Here is a 17,245-nt window from a genome sequence, read left to right on the forward strand (position 1 = left end):
AAAAAGTCCAGTTGTCCACAAGACAACAGGTTTTTCTTTTGTTACCTAAAACATGAGGAAGTTGATAATGTACTGCAAAAATATGAAATATATCCGACCTCAACAAACAATAATAATAAATGGAAATTTCCCAAAGCAATGTTGTAAATTCTGATTTCTTCCTTCCATCATCTTTAGCCAACCTGGACATAAAGAAAAAAAACAAGCAGTAAAAGTCTAATAATCAATATGATTTGTATGCAGAAACCTTTTCTGGTAATTTTCAAAATATTAGATCCACCATCAAAGTACCACAGATCAACCAGCAAGCACTAATGAATGAAACATTAAATAGAAGAGGCGTGTTAGGAGACAAAATAAATTTATATTGTATTTTGTGGGGGTTACAGGAGAACAAAAACAATCCATATGTGTAAAAATTGAAGGAGGGTAAAAATAACCAGGACAGCAATGACAAAAAAAACACTGCTGCTTTTGTCTGCCTGTTACAACAAGAACATTGTGTATATGAGTCTGTCCGCTGTGCGTCTGTGGTGATGGATGAGCTGGATCTCATCAGGCCAAGCCGGCTGAGGAGCCTACGCCCCCGCATCTGTCTGACAGGCTGTGTATCTGTAGGTGTACAGCTTGTTATCTGCGCCTCCACTCAACATCAGCTGAAAATAGAAACAGATTAGTATCAGTCATCGTTTAGTTTTATTCATGTACATTCCATCCTCTCTTTCCCTTCTGGATCAAGCACTGACTATTCTTTGCTTTGGGATTGCACTCATGGAAAACAGTCTTACCCCACTTTCTGTCCAGTCCACACAAAACACCTTGTCCTCGTGAGCTGCCAGGTCGTACAGAGGAGCCTTACAGCTGGGAGACATGAAGGCAACATTTCAACTTTATCCACTGAAAGTCATTAACACAGAGTTTCATTAGAGTGATGATGACTGGAGACCCACAAGAAGACCAAACATACACCAAAATAATAGATTTTATTTATAACGCACTTTACATTTGAATACAAATCTCAAAGTGCTCGGAAATACAGCACCAGCAAAAGACAGTGCTGAGATGCAGTGGGTGTAGGCTGCAGAAATGGCTCCTAAGCTTTAGAAACTGGCCCATTACTTTATTTAACAAAGACAGGAAGCTCGGTCGGAACAGAGCCACCACTGGCAGAAAGCTGTTTGTTTTCTCATTTGTGGAATGAACAGGATGTGCTGCTCTGCAGAAATCTCGTCCAATGTTTTTAGTTTGCATATCTTAGGAAGTGTAAAGAAAGAATTCCTGCGATATTATAGCACGTTGGTCACGTCACACCTATTTTTCGAACATATTTAATTCAATTACTTCTGAGCCATATTTCAGGAAAAAAACTGGGCTGAGTGATCTTTTAGAATGAGACAAAAAACATAACTGTGATCCTTTAAGTCCAGATGGGACTTGCGTTCTAAGCTTTTTACACAACTCTACGTGCTTCACAGACCTTCTTGTGTCCCACAGTTTGACCAGGTTGTCAAGGGAACCGGAGACCAGCTGGTGCTCATGTGACGGCGCCCACTTCACAGCAGTGACCCAGCCAGTGTGGGAGGTCAGCGACAACAGCACCAGCGACCCGTCTGGAGAAGAGAGGAGAGCGTGAAGAGGAAGAGCGAGCGAGTGGAACCAAAACACTGCTGCTACAAGACGCTGGCAAAATGATCTTTGGCACGGGGCCGTCGGAGGCATTTAGAGCGCAGCGGTACCTTTGGTGCGAGGGTCCCACAGTCTGATGTGTCTGTCAGTGCTGCCTGAGGCCAGCCGCCGACACAGAGGTGAGTAGGAAATACAGTTAAACACTTTACTGCCCGTCTGTGGACAGAACAAATCCTCAGTCAGTTCATGAATAGCATCCAAATGTTTCCAACAATTTTACCAATGTACAATATTTAAATGAAGAGTCTTTGGGTTTTGGACTGTCGGTTGGACAAAAGAAGGAATTTAAAGACATCACTTTGGGCTGTAGGACATTGTAATAAGCATTTTACACAATGTTTTGACATTTCATTGACTAAATGATGAATCACTTAATCAGAAGATTAATCAATAATGAAATTAATTGTTAGTTTCTCTCAGGTTGCAGTTACAGACCTAAGAGGAAAAACGCTGGGCAAAGAAAATCAAAAATATCAGTCTACTGTTACAGAATCATTCAGTTTGAATCAGTTTAGTTATTATGCGTCTCTCACCAGCGTCGTCTTCATTCCTCCCGTCTCGACGTCCCACACGCGGATAGTGTGGTCCCATGATGCACTGCAAACTTCCTCACTGTCGCACCACAGGACAGAGGACACTGCCTCGTTGTGTCCAGATAACGTCATCAGGGGAGTCTGTGTCAGTGTGACAACATTCGACATGTTAATTTGTGCATCAGTTTTTGTATTAAGACAAGATTAAATAAAACTTTATTTATCCCCAGCCAGGGAAATTTAGGCATGACAGCAGCATGTGATAGCAGTGGGAAGAAAAATAGCAACAGAGATAGAGAAATTAAAAAAAATAAATAAATAAAAAATAAAAAAAGTAGACTATATATCTGTACATATAACACAAGCATACTATATAAAAGAAAAAAAAACATGTAGGGAAAAAAATATAAAAAATATGTATTGCATATCAGGCCATGTAGAGCGCTCACCCTGGTGAGGCCCAGCTGTTGTGTCTTCTGTTTCTTCCTCGGTCTGTCGGCAGGTTCTTCAACCTCGTCTGCCTCGTCTGTGGGCACTGACAGCACAGCAAAACAGGAGGGGCTTGTTATAGAGATTAGCTTTCTATTCAGTAATGCTTAGGATGCAACCAGTCATTCCGGCAACCTACCTGCTGACCAGATCTTCAACATTTTGTCCCAGGAGCCACTGCAGAACTGTTTGGGAGCAACACAAACGCTTTGACTTATAAGTCACACTGAAAGACTTTAAATTTGTCCCTCCTCCTCCTCCATCTTTGTTTTTATTTACCCTCCAACTCATTCTACGCCATCCCTCTTTACCTTTGAGCCGGTGGGGTCTGTGGCAAGAGTGTCCACGCTCCCCGTGTGTCCCCGACAGCAGTGTCTGGCTTTCACCTTGTTCCTCTCAGAGTTCCACTCCCACAGCAGGATGTTTTGGTCAAGAGAGGCCGTCAGAAGCAGAGAGGTCAGACCGTCTGCACAGAAGGATCCACACAGGTGTTTTAAGAAAAAGTCTGCCATTATTACGAGCAGGGTTCAGGTCTTTCACTCCGTCCTGCTCACCTCTTTTCACCCAGGCTACATCTTTGACCACATCTGTGTGTCCGGCCACCGTCATCACCGCCTTTCCCTCCACGGACCAGATCCTGGCCGTCTTGTCATAAGACCCTGTAAGGATCCTGAAAAAAAAAGTTTAAAGCACAAATATATTCAGGACAATGCGAAGCATCACTAACATCTGCATTCCCAGGGACTGTTCAGGGGTTACTGCCGTGTCCGTGTTTAGATGCTTTTTGTTTAAAAAGTCACTACATCAACTCACCATTCAGCATCTGCATGTACGGAGCTAATCCAGTCATCATGCATCATACACTCCTCTGGCTCTGGGGCTGTGATCCGCTCGACATACTCTATCTCCACCACTTCTTCCTGAAACACAGACACTGACGCATGAATACCAAATCATGTGTTCCCTCACAATCCACCTTGTTTACAACAGAAATGGATTTCCAGGAAAACGGCTTCTCTATTATAGCGGTGAGCACTGAAACTGTGTGCCACTGTACTCAGCACCATCAGGTTTAAGCAGTGCGGCTGGTCATACCGTTGATATGCCCTCTGTGTCCATGTGAGTGGACAGCGGCGTTCGCAGGAACTGACCCCTGACCAGGAAGTCAAACTCCACTGGGCTGTGAGATGCTGTGGAAACAAAAAGAATTAAAGATATTACAAGTGCTTCTCATCAAGTACTGGAATGATGTGACCAATTTGACATAATTTTTGCTTGGTAAAAACAACAGATAAGACAATATGTACATAATAAGAAGTGCTTAGTACTAATAGACAAAGTGCTGCAAAGGTATAGCAAAAACATACTTGGTAATTGTTAATATAAAGTGTGCTTCTCACCATTTTTAGCCTCCAGTAGCTTGTTGATGACATTGCTGAGGTCCTGCACTCCAGCGCCAGCAGGGATGGAAAACGGGACATCATCTACAACATACCTTTTTAAAAAATGTGCCATAAGTTGCATCCATCAAATTCACACACACACATTTACTATAAAAACGGATTCATAGGTCACATGAAGTACCTTCACACTTAGATGCAAATACGAGGACCGTCACATTTTGGGATTAGCACTAGCAAGCTAAATCGACTAGCTAAAAACATTAACGTTGCGTTAGCTACGAACTGTGAAACACTAATTAGAGGCTATTTACAATGCAGCGTGGGTAAAAAGCGGAGTGTCTCACAATAATGTAAGTACTGTAAAGCTAGTTAGCCAGCCCGCTAGCCAGTACTGTCCTTTTTATTTTCTTATGCTTCGTTATAGGGAATAAGGTCTCACCTTTTGTTCTCCGTGAAAAACCTCGCTTGTAACTGCGACATTTTTAGTTAATTATCTCCCTTACAGACCACAAGCAATGGGAATCGAAGATATGGCTCAATAGTTAAATCTGTTCCTTCTTAACACATCTGACTCTCATGTAGTCAGTCATGCCATGTGGTACGAAAGTCAGGCACTTCAGACGAGCACAGATGCAGGCAATGGATGATGTGGATCTGTGCTCCTCCAGTAATGCCTGTCTATAGGAACTTGTCATCGCCAGTGATGCAGGAAGTAGTCAGAGCCTTGAGTCGATAAGAACTGCCAAGACTGCAGGATAAAAATACACCAGTACAATATGACCTAAAAGTATGTACTAACGTACTATGAACAAAAAAAATTACAGCGTAAAACAAACTAATGTGAGTTTGATACTATTATATTATTCGATTATTATACTAATGAATTAGTGTGTATTTACCATTTTCCTATTGCATCATCATTTTGTATGTTAAATCATCAGTGGTGGAATGTGGCCAAGTACATTTACTGAGTAGTTTTTAGGTACTTTATACCTCTACTTCACTCATTTGTGTGCTCCACTAGATTTATCCAATATATTTAGTTACCAGCTACTATGCAGATTTAGATTAATGCAAAGTATATATCAATGAATAAATTATGATGTATTATTATGGATTAAAATACACAGCTATAATAATTATTCATTATTTGTACAGTACTTCACAAAATGGAAGTGGTGTGTCTGTGTGATGTCAGAAAACCATCTCATCTCATCAAAGTGTGAAACTAGCTCGAAAACTAATGTGACTCAAAAATTTCTCAACCTGAAATAAACTCAGAAATTTATTTCTTCAGCATTATCATCCTGGAATATAACCTCAAAACCAAAATTTAATTTGATAAAGGTTGCACTGTAAAACATTTAATGGCATAAAAATGTTTTCTCTGAAATTAAACATATCACAAGTAATTAAAACACATTTTCAAACAAGCTAGCTAAACAATGCATCTATATACATTAAAAATAAATTCAGAACAATCCGATCATTACAAGAGCACAGCTTTAAAAGACACTTTAAAAGTACAGTGCAATGCAATGAAATCTGTAAAGATTTTAAAAGACACATCTGAGGAGTACTGGTTTAACTTCATGTTGCCACCACACACTCTGTACTTCTTAGGGGGCTGCCACCAGCGTTTCCCTCCATCAGTTCTTCCATGTGTAGTTGTAGTTGTTCATGTTGATGTAAGTCAGAGCAGTCTTGCCCAGGCTGGAGGGCTGCTGAAGCTGCTGGATGGAAGAAGGATGGAGACCACAGCCAGACAGGTCCACTGACCCACCAGCACCCTGAACAAACACAGACACAGCAGGAGTGCGTGTATGTTTAGTGAATGACCACTAGGTGGTGCAATACAGACATTACATGCCACTGACACTCTTGGCACCAGACACAAATATCTGTATTCACATGTATTTATACTCCTCATATGAACATGTTCAGATGCTTACATAAAACAACAATATTTGAACCGTGTGCGGAAAAAAAAATTGTATTTACATGCTAAGTAATGATTTATTTTTCAGAACAAAGTAAGTCCACAAGTTTGACTTCTGAGGGCAAAATTAAGAAATATCAAGGATAAGTCCATGTTTTACTTTCTTCTGAGTGCGTATGTATGATGCTTTAAGTCTGGCTGTTTTACCTGTTCCTTGGTGGTGTGGGTGTTCATGACGGCGGTAGGTGCATGTGTGTAAAGATTAGCTGAGAAGTTTCCTTTCTGTGCGGGCCGAAGGAGAGTTGTGATGTTGTGGAGAGAAGAGGGGAGGATAGGTCCTGAAGGAGGGAGGGCAAAAACAAAATAGAAAACATTTCATTAAATGACATTTAAACTGCTTCAAGAATTTTTATGCACAACTTAAATAATCGAGTAGCTTACTGGCATCTTTTGGTTCATTAAATTGATAGAAACATCAAATATTGGTTGCAAATTTTCAAACAAATGAGATCAGATGGTGCAGCTGTGTACCTGTGATCTCCAGGCTGCTGATGTTCTGGTACGTAGAACCAACCTGGCTTTTCACATTCACACTGCGGGCCTGAAAAAAGCACACACACACACACACTGAGACAGATGTGGTAACTAGCTGTGTCTACGTTCACTATGTATGCACGTGTCTCCGTACCTTCAGCGTGTGCACTGCAGCTCCCCTGAAAGCGACGGGAGCCAGCAGTGTTGGGGGTAACCCAGCCTGGGAACCCGCTGCAGCGACCAGACTCTTACAATTGATGAGGAAGTTAATGAGGGTGAAAGTGTGTGATCCCTCCACACACACCACAGACTCCGGCTTGTGGTCCAGAGCGACAGCGTGGCCCTCCTTACGACTTCACCAGCTGTCAAGGAGCTTTGACTTGTTCTTATTGGTATATTACACAAAATGAGATGTAGCTATCTTACTTAAGAGTGCTAGTTAAGCATTACGACACACAAGCAGGACAGCGGTCAGTCAGTGTCAGGGAAACAGGAGGATACAGTTGTATGGTGATGTTGTCTGGCTTCTTGATTTTGTCCTGGACTCCCATCTCCTTCAGCCAGGAGAAGCTGCCGTCGTCATCATCGTTGAATGCATTATTCTCTCCTTCATCACCTGCCTGACAGTCCTCACCCTCTTTCAGCTCAGAACACCTACAATTAAAACAATTTAAGGTAACATAAGTGTCATGTGACATGATGCTGATTACCAAACATTTCAAAACTGATGACCCATAAATTCTAACAATCACAAGGATAGTATAAGTGTGCAGTGGAGACACCGAGAATGAAAGGAAAACACACTTACTCCTGCGCTTTCTCCCTCTGCTCCTCCTCCTCTCCCTGCTGCACTGTCAGACTCTGCGGCTCCCTGCTCTTCCTCCTCTCCTCCACTAGAGGGAGACTGAACTCTATACCTAAACAGGTAGCGAGCAAATGAGAAAAACTCCAGATGTTTTTTGATATAAAATCCTCAACATTCACATGATGCCTACATTTTTAGGGATGTATGAGATGATAAAATGGAATGGGTTTATTTATTGTGAACATATGGTTTAAGATTTGAAAATGTTTCACTTGCATTCACTGCATTCATGTGATGGAAAGAAGAGATCTCTGTTAAGACTCACCTTCAGCCTTCATTGCCTCTCTGAGACCCCTCGTTGTTGGAGAGATTAAGGCAGAGATGCTGCTAGAGCCCCCGAGACCTGCTGCCCTGAACAACACTGTAAACTGATAGAAAAGAATAGATGGAGGGAATTAAATGTAAAAGGGACATTAAGTCTCACTGTGGCATTGTAACGTAATTAAATTTGATAAAAACAAAAACCTAAAACACATAAATGCCTACCTGATAGGAGCAGAGATAGAAGTAGGGACACAGTTTGGCCTTCAGTAGACTGTAGAGAGACGACAGACTGACCGACCTGATGAGGACAATCAGAAAGAGAATGCTGTCATACGTCAATATGTTTGTTAAACATATTAATAGTTCTTATTATTAAAAGTTTATGAAAAAGGGGTTTTGGGAAAATATCAGAAATTGTCCTTTTTTGTCTCAGCTGCTGGACGGGTGTGTCAGTGCTGTGTTTGACTGACAGCAGCTAGTAGGCCGAGCTCCAGCAAGTCACAAAGTAAGGACAAGTAATTAACAGAGTAGCTATGTGTGCTATGGCAGACAATAAAAGGTATTCAGTTTCAGCTGGACTTACCATTCACTCATGAGACTCTGCTGCAGCGCTGCATCTTGTGCCCATGGGGTGCTCTTCCCAGTAAAGCTCCTCTCAGCGTTGATCCTGGGGAACAAAGAGATCCAGGGGAGGGATGGGTGCTGCCAGTACACCAGACTCTGCTGGAAGGCACAACGAAGCTCCGAGCAGGACTTGGGATCCTGCAGCAAGACAGGGAGGGCTCATTAAGTCAGGGAGTGGCTTTGGGAGAATTCTCACTAAACATAACATTTACCCAGCAAAAAACGATATTCTTGAAAACATGGGATAATCACAGTAACCTCTACCTGTAGGCTGTGTGGCAGAGTGCTAAAGTGAGCTCTGCAGTGCTGGTTGAGCCCCAGAGCTTCCTCCTGGGCTTTGGGGTGCTCTGCCCACAACAGGGAGAGCGGAGAAGTGAAGAGGAGGCGAGTCTTCAGGCTCCAGTCTGCTGGGTACTCTGTGCAGACAGGAGGAGCTATGGAGGCCGGAGCAATGGCCTGGGGACTCTGTGAAGAGAGACAGGACAGGACAATTTTAACACATACTTAAACAATTTCGAGGAGTGAGGAGGACAACTGAAAAGATGAGGACAGACAGACATTTTGTGCAGACATGACAAAAGGGTGAAAATACTTTAAAAAAATCCAACCTTCAGCAGCGGACTTTTGACATCTTCCTCTTCTTCTTCAAACAGAGAGTCATCTTCAGAGAACGTGAGGCACTTCTACAGCAGAGGACACAGCAGAGGACAGACAAGTGAAAATGGTAAAAATATGAAAAGGTAGGGCACCCCAAAACAAAATTCACTTTATTCCTTTTTTCATACATAATCAGGAGTGAGATGCCACAATAACAACTACAGGGATATGGGACAATTCTGTGGTCCCTACACACTATGTACTTTACTGTATGTACTTGGTGTTTTGGTTTAAACTTTCATCATGACAAAATCCCCAATAACAACCTTAAAGACATTTACTTTCATTCCAATCTCCTATCAAAAATGTAGTAATTGAACAACATTGAACTCCTACTTCTTAATCAGCAAAGGCTAAATGGTATAGCGACATATTGTCACAAGAGCTTTAAACAATTGTTGGGTTCAATTCGGCTCACATGGAATACACAAACATACAGTTTTGTGACTATATTTATTTCTGTGTTAATTATATGTACGGCGGTTTACAGCCAAAGCATTAGCAGTTAGCATTTAGCTAACTGATTTGTCACTGCCAAATTAACTACCTGGATTTACGCAAACATTTACACAGTTATAACGTAATCAATATGATCAGATGTGACAACCAACCTTGGTTGGTCGTTGCTGTTTTTCTACCTCAGTCAGCCTGGCACTGAAAGATAAAACTCCTTGACACTCAGTCTTTGTTGACATGTCCTCATCTCCATCTTTTTCGGTCGATCTGTTTATCCTGTCCGCAGCTTCAGCATTTCCGTCGTCGTTATAAATGAGTAATTTCTTTTTGGGGCTGTAAGTATTCTCAATGTTTGCGAACGGGTTTCTGCGTTTTATTCCACCTCCGGAGCGATTCTGGGTGTGAAAAAACGGTCCCGGGGAGAAGGGCCGGACGGACGCCGGAGATGATTCGCTTTGTCCGGTACTGCCAGTGGAATCCTGGCCGCTCGGACTAGAGAAGACACCGGCGTCGCTTCGGGCTCTTTTTCTCCTCATTCGCATAATTTCAGCCGGTCGCTTGAAGCTGGGCGAATATCCTGCCTGTTGAGACATGCTGAAGAGGAACAGATTATCAAAAAGAGAAAATTTCAACAACAAAATAGTAAAAACAGTGATTCCGCCTGTGTTTCACTGTCGCGCCTTCCGCACTTTACAAATTTGGCGCGTAGCGTAATGACGTCACCAGACTCGCTCGTGTTGCATTTAATTATGGGAAATTACAGAATCGTTGACCATGAAAAGCTAAGTGTCGTAAGTATTGATTAACCTTCTATAATTAAAGAATTAATATAAACATGATAATAAAAATAAAACAAGCTAAAAAAGATGCAACTTCTCTAAAACGACATGATGAAATATTAAGTTTATTCTGTTTTTTTGTCGAATGTGTTGGGTTGGTAATTTAATTTCTAATTTGACTAAAAACTTGTAAATCTTTTTTGTTTTCATTTCATTTCAATATTAACAACACCCATTTAATTATGGCTTAAATACACCTGTCATGCTCAGTAAATTAGCAGCTAAGTTATGATTTAGGTTAAGTAATTGCTTTGCAGCTGCTAACATTCCTGAATGCACACAAGTGCACACAGTCTTTAGTTTTGTAATGTATCTCAAATATAAATAGATAAATAAGTTTGTTGTCTCTGATGGATTTTTCCTACTTGATCTGTTTGTTGCTGATCGCCTCCTTGCCATCACCACCTCTGTCCCTCTGTCACAGTGATTAATCGGACATTATGTAAATTTTGGCTCCCTGTTAATTTCTCCCTCGTTTGTCATTACTGTGGGTCATCAATCACATCTGACGCTCAGCCAAGCGCCAAGTGATGGCTGCTGTTAGGAAATCAATTCTCTTGTCTGTTGGTAGGCTAGAAGAGAGAAAACAAGTGCCTTAAGTGTCAAAACTGTGCTTCAGTTTAATGTCTAATGACCTTATGCAGGGTTGGCAAAATAGTTGTTGCTCTCGAACCCCAAATGGATATGCATTAGGCCCCACAAACGCCCATTTGATAAGACTTAGCACCAATAACGTCTTGAAAAAGACCTCCCACTTTTAAAGGTTGTAGAAACTGAACCTTTTTGGAGCCACGCTCAACGTTGCAGTGGCAGAATTTATTGACACCACTAGATGTCACTGTTCACCAAGACAAAATGACCAGTAAACTTGTCCCTTGAAATGATCAAAATTTGATAAGAATATTGCAATCAAAGCAAGAGCTTTTTGAACATGTTTATTTTAAAGGTTAAGAATAGCTATAAAACTGTAAATGCATACAGTAAAAATTTAAAAGAAGTGTTTGCCATACAGTTGAGGTCACTCACAATCGTTTCTATTCACTTCCAATAATGAAAATCAATTTAGTCTCTCACAGTGAACATCATGTCTGCTTGTATTGTTAACATAACTTTGTCAACAAAAACAGACGTAATATTCACAGGGATGAAATTGCCTGGATTTTAATCTCAACTTTAACAACACTTTGTATGTTTTGTTTCCCAGTTTCACCTCATATAATACCTCCATGTGTTATGCGCTGCCCAATCAATCCTTTTCATCCACTGTGCAACATGAGGCCACAATGAGCTCCCTCCATTGTTTCCTATCCGAGCAGTCTGTCAGATAGGAAAGGTGAAGTCATCATGTATTAAAACTGCTGCTGGAGGAATATGTCACCTGAGTATGGGAGGTATTTAGCATTGAGCACAGGCAACCCACGGACGAATTTTACCTCTATCATCCTATTTTCACATCCCTTATTTGATAAGTTGCAGAACGCCGTCCACTCTTTTCCCCAACCTTTGCCTGCAGTAGATCAGCATTTTATCCTGTGTATTTACTGTCTGGCTGCAGCCACTTCACCTTTATTTAGCAACCTCTGTGTGTGTGTGCGTGCATGCATGCGTGTGTATAAACTGGCAGAGAAGGCAAGCTAGGGCTTGCCTGTTTGAGTGTAGAAATTCCTTCATGTTCAGGAATAGCAATGGATGAAATGTGTGTGTGTGTGTGTGTGAGTGTGTGTGTGTGTGTGTGTGTGTGTAGCTTGGCAGATGCAGGTGGTGGCATGCAGAGATTTTTCTATATAGAGAAAGATAATTGAGAAAACAAATCAGACGACCAGCAACCACAGGACAAGTAAAGTTTCTTCACAAGAATATTTATATAACTCAAAACCGAATGTGCACAATCAACAATTTCAAAACAAACTTGCTGTGGGTGTGTGTGTGTGTGTGTGTGTTTGTTTGAGATAGAGAGAGAGAGAGAGAGTGAGAGGCTATGAAAAGTTGAGCAAATGCAGGTGTAATTTACAGCTGTGGTTATATACAGTACAAATGGACAGTGGATCACGGGTAAAGGAGACACACACACACACACACACACACACACACACACACACACATACAGTACACACAAATGAAATGCTACCAAAACTGGTATTGTAGGAATAAATTAAAGTACTCAACAAAACTCCATGCTGCAATGTTTCTAAGTGGAAGGAAATCTTTCATGCATTTTGATTGCAAAACCAATAATCTGTGTGAAAAACATCAGAGACATAATTTAGTCCTTAATATAGACACTTTCTTCTGTGTTAATGTAGAAATCTGATCAAAATGTGTCCATGTGGCTTGAGTCGCTGAGCCAGTGTAAAGCTAAGAATTGTTGGTCATTGAATGGTTGGTTTTTGTTCAAATTCTCCCCAGCGGCCATAAAAACCACAGCAGTGAACTTGTTGCTTTTTTTCAAGAGATGATGGACTCAATCTTTCTAAAAATGGCAACCAAGTATGAGAGAGGAGCTGCAAAATCATGGTGGAGTGAAACAATGACAAACACAAACAGGTCTTCCACAGTATTTGGTATGAGCAGTTCATCTATTCACAACATCGACAATATTTATGAGGAAGAAGTCTTGTTATTTTACAAAGGAAGCTGAACTGAGATCAGCCCAGTGCTGCTGCATGCACTTTGTCAGTGTAAAACCTAAAATATTACCCTGCTTCTCTCCATTTGTCCTTCATTTCATAGAAGCTCTTCTCTGGAGTCCTTCTCTGTGTCCTGAGAGTGAGACTGGGACGTCCACTCGCTGCTGTCTGTCGGCTAACGCGCCTTGTCAGTCGTTATGCTTGTTTTTCATTGGCCAACATTGTTTGTCAGTAGACAGTTTTAAAGTGGGCACGCTCATTTGGCTCCCGGTCAAGTGATGACAAACAGCACCAGGTGAAGTTTTTTTCTAAAATTAGAGGCCAGTAATCACTGAACAATACCAAAGAACATTGGAGGAAGCCGCATCGATCGGTGACATTCAATACTGCTGCTACCAGGCGGGCACACTGTTGTGCTGCGGGACATGTTCCTTCATTACCATGAACACACACACTGTAGTTTAATTTAAATCAATGCCTCACACACCATCACTTATCTTAATTTGGATTGGTGCGTATTTATATGTTCAGTGAGGTCTGACATCACATGACCAGGTGGTCACCTGAATTGAGCGTACCCACTCTGTGCCATTCAGTGTCCTGTACCGCCGCAGCTGGTTCAGTAAGGTCTCCAGACCGCTTCAGCAGCTGCCATGTTTGTTGGGGAGCTACTGTGGCTGGACTCCACCTCCACACCCACTCCTTCATTCTGATTGGGCAAAGAGGGGTGCAGGAGGGAGGAGCCTGTGGAAGCGTTGGTGCACGGTGGCAGGATCCTTGGCGGGGAGCGCGAGTCACTGCTTCCACCTCCCCCCGCCATCATGGAGAACTGGTATGAGCCGGCAGCGGTGGAGTAGTACAGGTGATACGGCGAGGAGGTGGACTGAAAAGGCCCGTTCTGAGCCTGGTGGGGGGTGTTCGCCGGGTAGGGAGGAGGCAGGTACGTGTGGTACCTTCCTGCTGGAGTGGTTGCCATGGCTGTTGCCATGGTGATGCCGAGGGCGCCATTGGAGACGGGGTTGTGTGAGGGGGTGTAGGTGAAGGCGGCCGCTGTGGGAGGGTAGTGGACCCGTGGGTCGGAGAAGCGGGAGTCAGGCAAAGAGGGGAGAGAGGAGAAAGGCCGTTCTAAAGTCATTCTGGGGTCACCAAAGGCCGTGAGGTCCGGACCTGAGAGAGGGCAAAGGTCAGAGGTTACAACCTCCTTATTTTACTGTTTTCTTGGAGTGTAGACGCTCGTGTGTGTGCTACCTGTGAGTCGCGTGGACAGGTCACTGAGCGAAGATCGACCAGGCGAGAGGGGATTGGCTGTGTGGACGGTAGGCGTGGTTATCTGGCCAAGGTAGGGGTACGATTGGTCATAGGACCAAGTTGGAGATGACTGCATCTGTCTTGAATCTGAGAGAGAGAAAGAGAGAGAGAGAGAAATTAATCATCGAAACCTTCAGAGCTGGGGCAGCCTGAACAACTGACCCTCTGATTACCTCCTGAGCTACAGCTCATCTGTACTAACACCTGCACTTCCCAAAACTTCAGAGAGTTTGCACTGAGAATGGTCAAAACTGAGACTGAAGAGTCAAAAATACACTGACTTTTATTATGGGTCAAGCTTCAAATAAGCTGGATCCAACGCTTCCCTTAATGCTACTCAAAATGTCTCTCAAAAATCTTTCTTCAGAGCCCTCCCTGCCTCCTAAACCCCTACTTTTTTCAAACCAGGTCCAAAGTTTGCTTACAAGCTTTCGACTGTACCCCATGGCCTTCTTCAGCAAATGGAACTAACAACATATTGAATAATAATATTCAATAAAGGCTGATTTAAATGAACTCGGTTTTGAGATAAAAGCCGCTGATAGTGAAAGGAACAGAAGAGAGAGAGATGGAGGAGAGGAAGCAATTAACTTAGTGTGGGGGTGGACGGATGAAGGGGAGGGCTGTGTGTGTGTGTGTGTGTGTGAGTTCTTTCATTCAATCCAGTCTTTTTCCCCACAGTCTAATAAATGGCACTGATCACCCACAGACTTGCAGACAAGAGTGTATGTGTGTGCGTGTGTGTGCGTGTGTGTGCGTGTGTGTGTGTGTGTGTGTGTGTGTGCAGACAGACGAGGAAGCAAATTGTACACAGCAGCCAAGACGTCAGTGAAGGCTTTTCAAGCCTAGCCAAGAGCTCTCCCAAGCACTGACGCGCATGTGTGTGACTGTGTGTGTGTGTGTGTGTGTGTGTGTGTGTGTGTGTGTGTGTGTGTGTGTGTGTGTGTGGTGAATCTGGGTGGTGGTGAAGCCCAGGCCCTGTGCCAAGCCCCCTCCTCTCCTGGCTTCCCTCCCCTGGCAGAGTGCGCTAATGTGGGGCAGGAGTCACAGGCGGCTGGCTGCTTGGAAACAGAACCAGAACACATAGAAACACCTCTCTTTGGTGTTTTATGGTCAGCTAATGAACGTCAGAAATGATTTGATTATATTTATTATATGTAGCCCAAATATTCAAATTTAGAAAAACAAAAGGTTCGTAGAGGCTGTGGTTCTTTCACTGGTGATTTGAATTTTCCAGATAAACTGCAGGCTTCAGTGTCAGATATCCATTTTGAACACAGGGCTATAAGAGCAGATAATAAGGAACCACCTTAATGCAGTTAGCTCAGCTGATATTGAGCTTTGGTTTTGCATATTCCCAAACAAAGTTACAGTTCATCATAGTACCACAAATCAGATGCTGCACCGGGGTTTTGTGGGGCCCTGAGGCAGTGACCTTTTACCGCATAATCTTCCATAAACTACAGACAACATTAGTATATAATGCTCTCTAAAGTCCTCATAATGTGAATACAACACACTTTTTTCATATCTCTCATGTTTTAATGCTCACTTATTTAATATTGCACATTTTAAGTAACACTGCACCTTTTGTACACTCTTCACATCTTCTTGCTGCAGCTATTGACTGCAGTAAAGCTTCATCTGGACTTTTATCATGTGACACCAGTCTGTGTATTTTACATCTGTTATGAGCTGTAAGTGGTTTGGCAGCGGAGGCTACATAGACTTTTACTGCCCTGCCACACATGTGCAGGCCCAAGCACCAGAGCAGATGCACGCGAACACTTTTGTACACACACACGGACATTTCATTAAATTATCGTACAGTATTTATTACTCACAGTTAGGAAATTTTGAGAAGTGAAAGAACGGAAGACGATGGTTAAAAGAGAAATGAAAGCTAAGCAGGGGGGGTGGTGACGCGGAGAGAAAAGGAAAGAAAGGGGAAGAGAAAGAAAAAGAGAGTGGCTTAATAACGGTTTCCTGTTGCTATTTTCATTTTTAGAGGGATCAGAAAAACACAGAAAGCAGGAAGCACCAAGAGCTACCTCTCTGTTTCTCTTTCCCTCAGTCCACAACGGCAGCATGTGTGTTGTTTTCTCAGTCTCTCACTGCTACTCTATCAGTCAGTCTAAAGAAGAGATGACTTTGTGTTGCAAAACATGTTTGTGAAACCTAAAAATGCAGCAAATATAGTAAAGCAGCACAGTATCTGCAAAGTACTCATGTACATATATTATTTGTATCCATTTACAACAAAACAAATAAAAAAAATAGAAGAATTTTCCCTGTTCCTTGTCTTTGTGTTATGTTTTAACATAACTCCTACTGAACCATGATCAGAAAACTACAAACACAATTTCATGAGTGCATACTAAATCTGGTTCTGGCACTGGTTCGTCGTGGTTGTAAGTTTCATATAGTCCAAGCAGCAAGCTCTTGCTCTGTGAATTAAGCTGCAGTTTCTCTTATAGCCACTAGGTGATGGCTCCAGTTACTTTGCGTCAATCCAAACTGTTTGGATTCTGCTTGAAATGTTTATTTATTTGATTCTTTTGAGGTTTATCACATATATCATACATAATGCATGTATTAATTGGCTTGTACTTTAGATATTATGGTTATTTTCATATGGTAGCCTTCCATCTAGTGTATGTCGAGGTCTATCTCAGATGTATTACAGTAAAAAAAACTTTTGTATCGTATTTCATTTTGTAGCCTCCCTCTTTGGTCTGCATTTACCGCAACTTTTCAGACTGTCACAGTAATTTGGTGCACAGTGATGTATGTTGAACTAGCACTGTGCATCACACCTGTGATCTGTTCTTCTAATGGTCAACAGCGGTTGGGTCATGTCCAAAGGTCGAGCACACTTAGCAAATCAGAACTCCTGTTTGAGTGCTGTTGTTTTTTCAAATTCAGACAATTATATGTTTGCCTTTTTTTTTTTGTCTCAGCAGCACTTCCTGCCAGCTGACTCTCATTTCCTCCTTAAAGCATAACTTGCTTCCTCACCTA

At 42.3% G+C, this 17,245-nt stretch overlaps 3 protein-coding genes across 5 annotated transcripts in view; all 3 read right to left on the reverse strand.

Annotated features, from left to right (window-relative positions):
- Nucleotides 1-350: 350 nt before the first annotated feature.
- Nucleotides 351-4,698, reverse strand: wdr12 (WD repeat domain 12). The gene is made up of 13 exons (XM_041966281.1): nucleotides 4,551-4,698; nucleotides 4,109-4,203; nucleotides 3,804-3,898; nucleotides 3,522-3,628; nucleotides 3,263-3,378; nucleotides 3,020-3,174; nucleotides 2,848-2,893; nucleotides 2,669-2,754; nucleotides 2,220-2,360; nucleotides 1,737-1,842; nucleotides 1,478-1,610; nucleotides 789-861; nucleotides 351-656 (listed from the first exon to the last, which is right to left on the reverse strand). Exons 1-13 carry the CDS (start codon nucleotides 4,589-4,591, stop codon nucleotides 579-581), a joined length of 1,272 nt encoding a protein of 423 aa, XP_041822215.1. The 5' UTR covers nucleotides 4,592-4,698; the 3' UTR covers nucleotides 351-578.
- Nucleotides 4,699-5,397: 699 nt separating this feature from the next.
- Nucleotides 5,398-10,125, reverse strand: LOC121627484 (protein downstream neighbor of son homolog). Its single transcript, XM_041966409.1, has 12 exons — nucleotides 9,606-10,125; nucleotides 8,946-9,020; nucleotides 8,602-8,802; nucleotides 8,297-8,475; nucleotides 7,936-8,011; nucleotides 7,715-7,817; nucleotides 7,393-7,501; nucleotides 7,086-7,238; nucleotides 6,739-6,937; nucleotides 6,582-6,651; nucleotides 6,258-6,388; nucleotides 5,398-5,901 (listed from the first exon to the last, which is right to left on the reverse strand). The coding sequence occupies exons 1-12, from the start codon at nucleotides 10,041-10,043 to the stop codon at nucleotides 5,761-5,763; spliced, it is 1,875 nt and encodes a 624-aa protein (XP_041822343.1). The 5' UTR covers nucleotides 10,044-10,125; the 3' UTR covers nucleotides 5,398-5,760.
- A 1,932-nt stretch (nucleotides 10,126-12,057) lies between these two features.
- The window catches only part of runx1 (RUNX family transcription factor 1), a 46,685-nt gene continuing 41,497 nt past the window's right edge, over nucleotides 12,058-17,245 (reverse strand). For all 3 annotated transcript variants that reach the window (XM_041966098.1, XM_041966100.1, XM_041966099.1), the window contains 2 exons: nucleotides 14,165-14,311; nucleotides 12,058-14,083 (listed from right to left, as the gene is read on the reverse strand). In XM_041966098.1, the coding sequence (XP_041822032.1) occupies nucleotides 13,536-14,083; nucleotides 14,165-14,311 (695 nt within the window). In that variant the 3' untranslated portion in view covers nucleotides 12,058-13,535. The remainder of the gene's footprint in view (nucleotides 14,084-14,164; nucleotides 14,312-17,245) is intronic.

Source organism: Chelmon rostratus, chromosome 24 (genome assembly GCF_017976325.1).
Source record: "Chelmon rostratus isolate fCheRos1 chromosome 24, fCheRos1.pri, whole genome shotgun sequence".
In the NCBI taxonomy this organism is placed as follows: domain Eukaryota; kingdom Metazoa; phylum Chordata; class Actinopteri; order Chaetodontiformes; family Chaetodontidae; genus Chelmon; species Chelmon rostratus.

Bases quoted from the DNA above. Each gene is read 5' to 3' on its own strand.
- wdr12 (XM_041966281.1), bottom strand. From the start codon at position 4,591: ATGTCGCAGTTACAAGCGAGGTTTTTCACGGAGAACAAAAG. The intron at 3,899-4,108 runs GTGAGAAGCACA...TTGTTTCCACAG, and splicing joins GCTACTGGAGGCTAAAAATG to CATCTCACAGCCCAGTGGAG. The intron at 1,843-2,219 runs GTGAGAGACGCA...TTCTGTCCACAG, and splicing joins GAGGAATGAAGACGACGCTG to ACGGGCAGTAAAGTGTTTAA.
- LOC121627484 (XM_041966409.1), bottom strand. From the start codon at position 10,043: ATGTCTCAACAGGCAGGATATTCGCCCAGCTTCAAGCGACCGGCTGAA. The intron at 9,021-9,605 runs GTTGGTTGTCAC...CCTCTGCTGTAG, and splicing joins AACAGCAACGACCAACCAAG to AAGTGCCTCACGTTCTCTGA. The intron at 8,803-8,945 runs GTTGGATTTTTT...CTCTCTTCACAG, and splicing joins TCAAAAGTCCGCTGCTGAAG to AGTCCCCAGGCCATTGCTCC.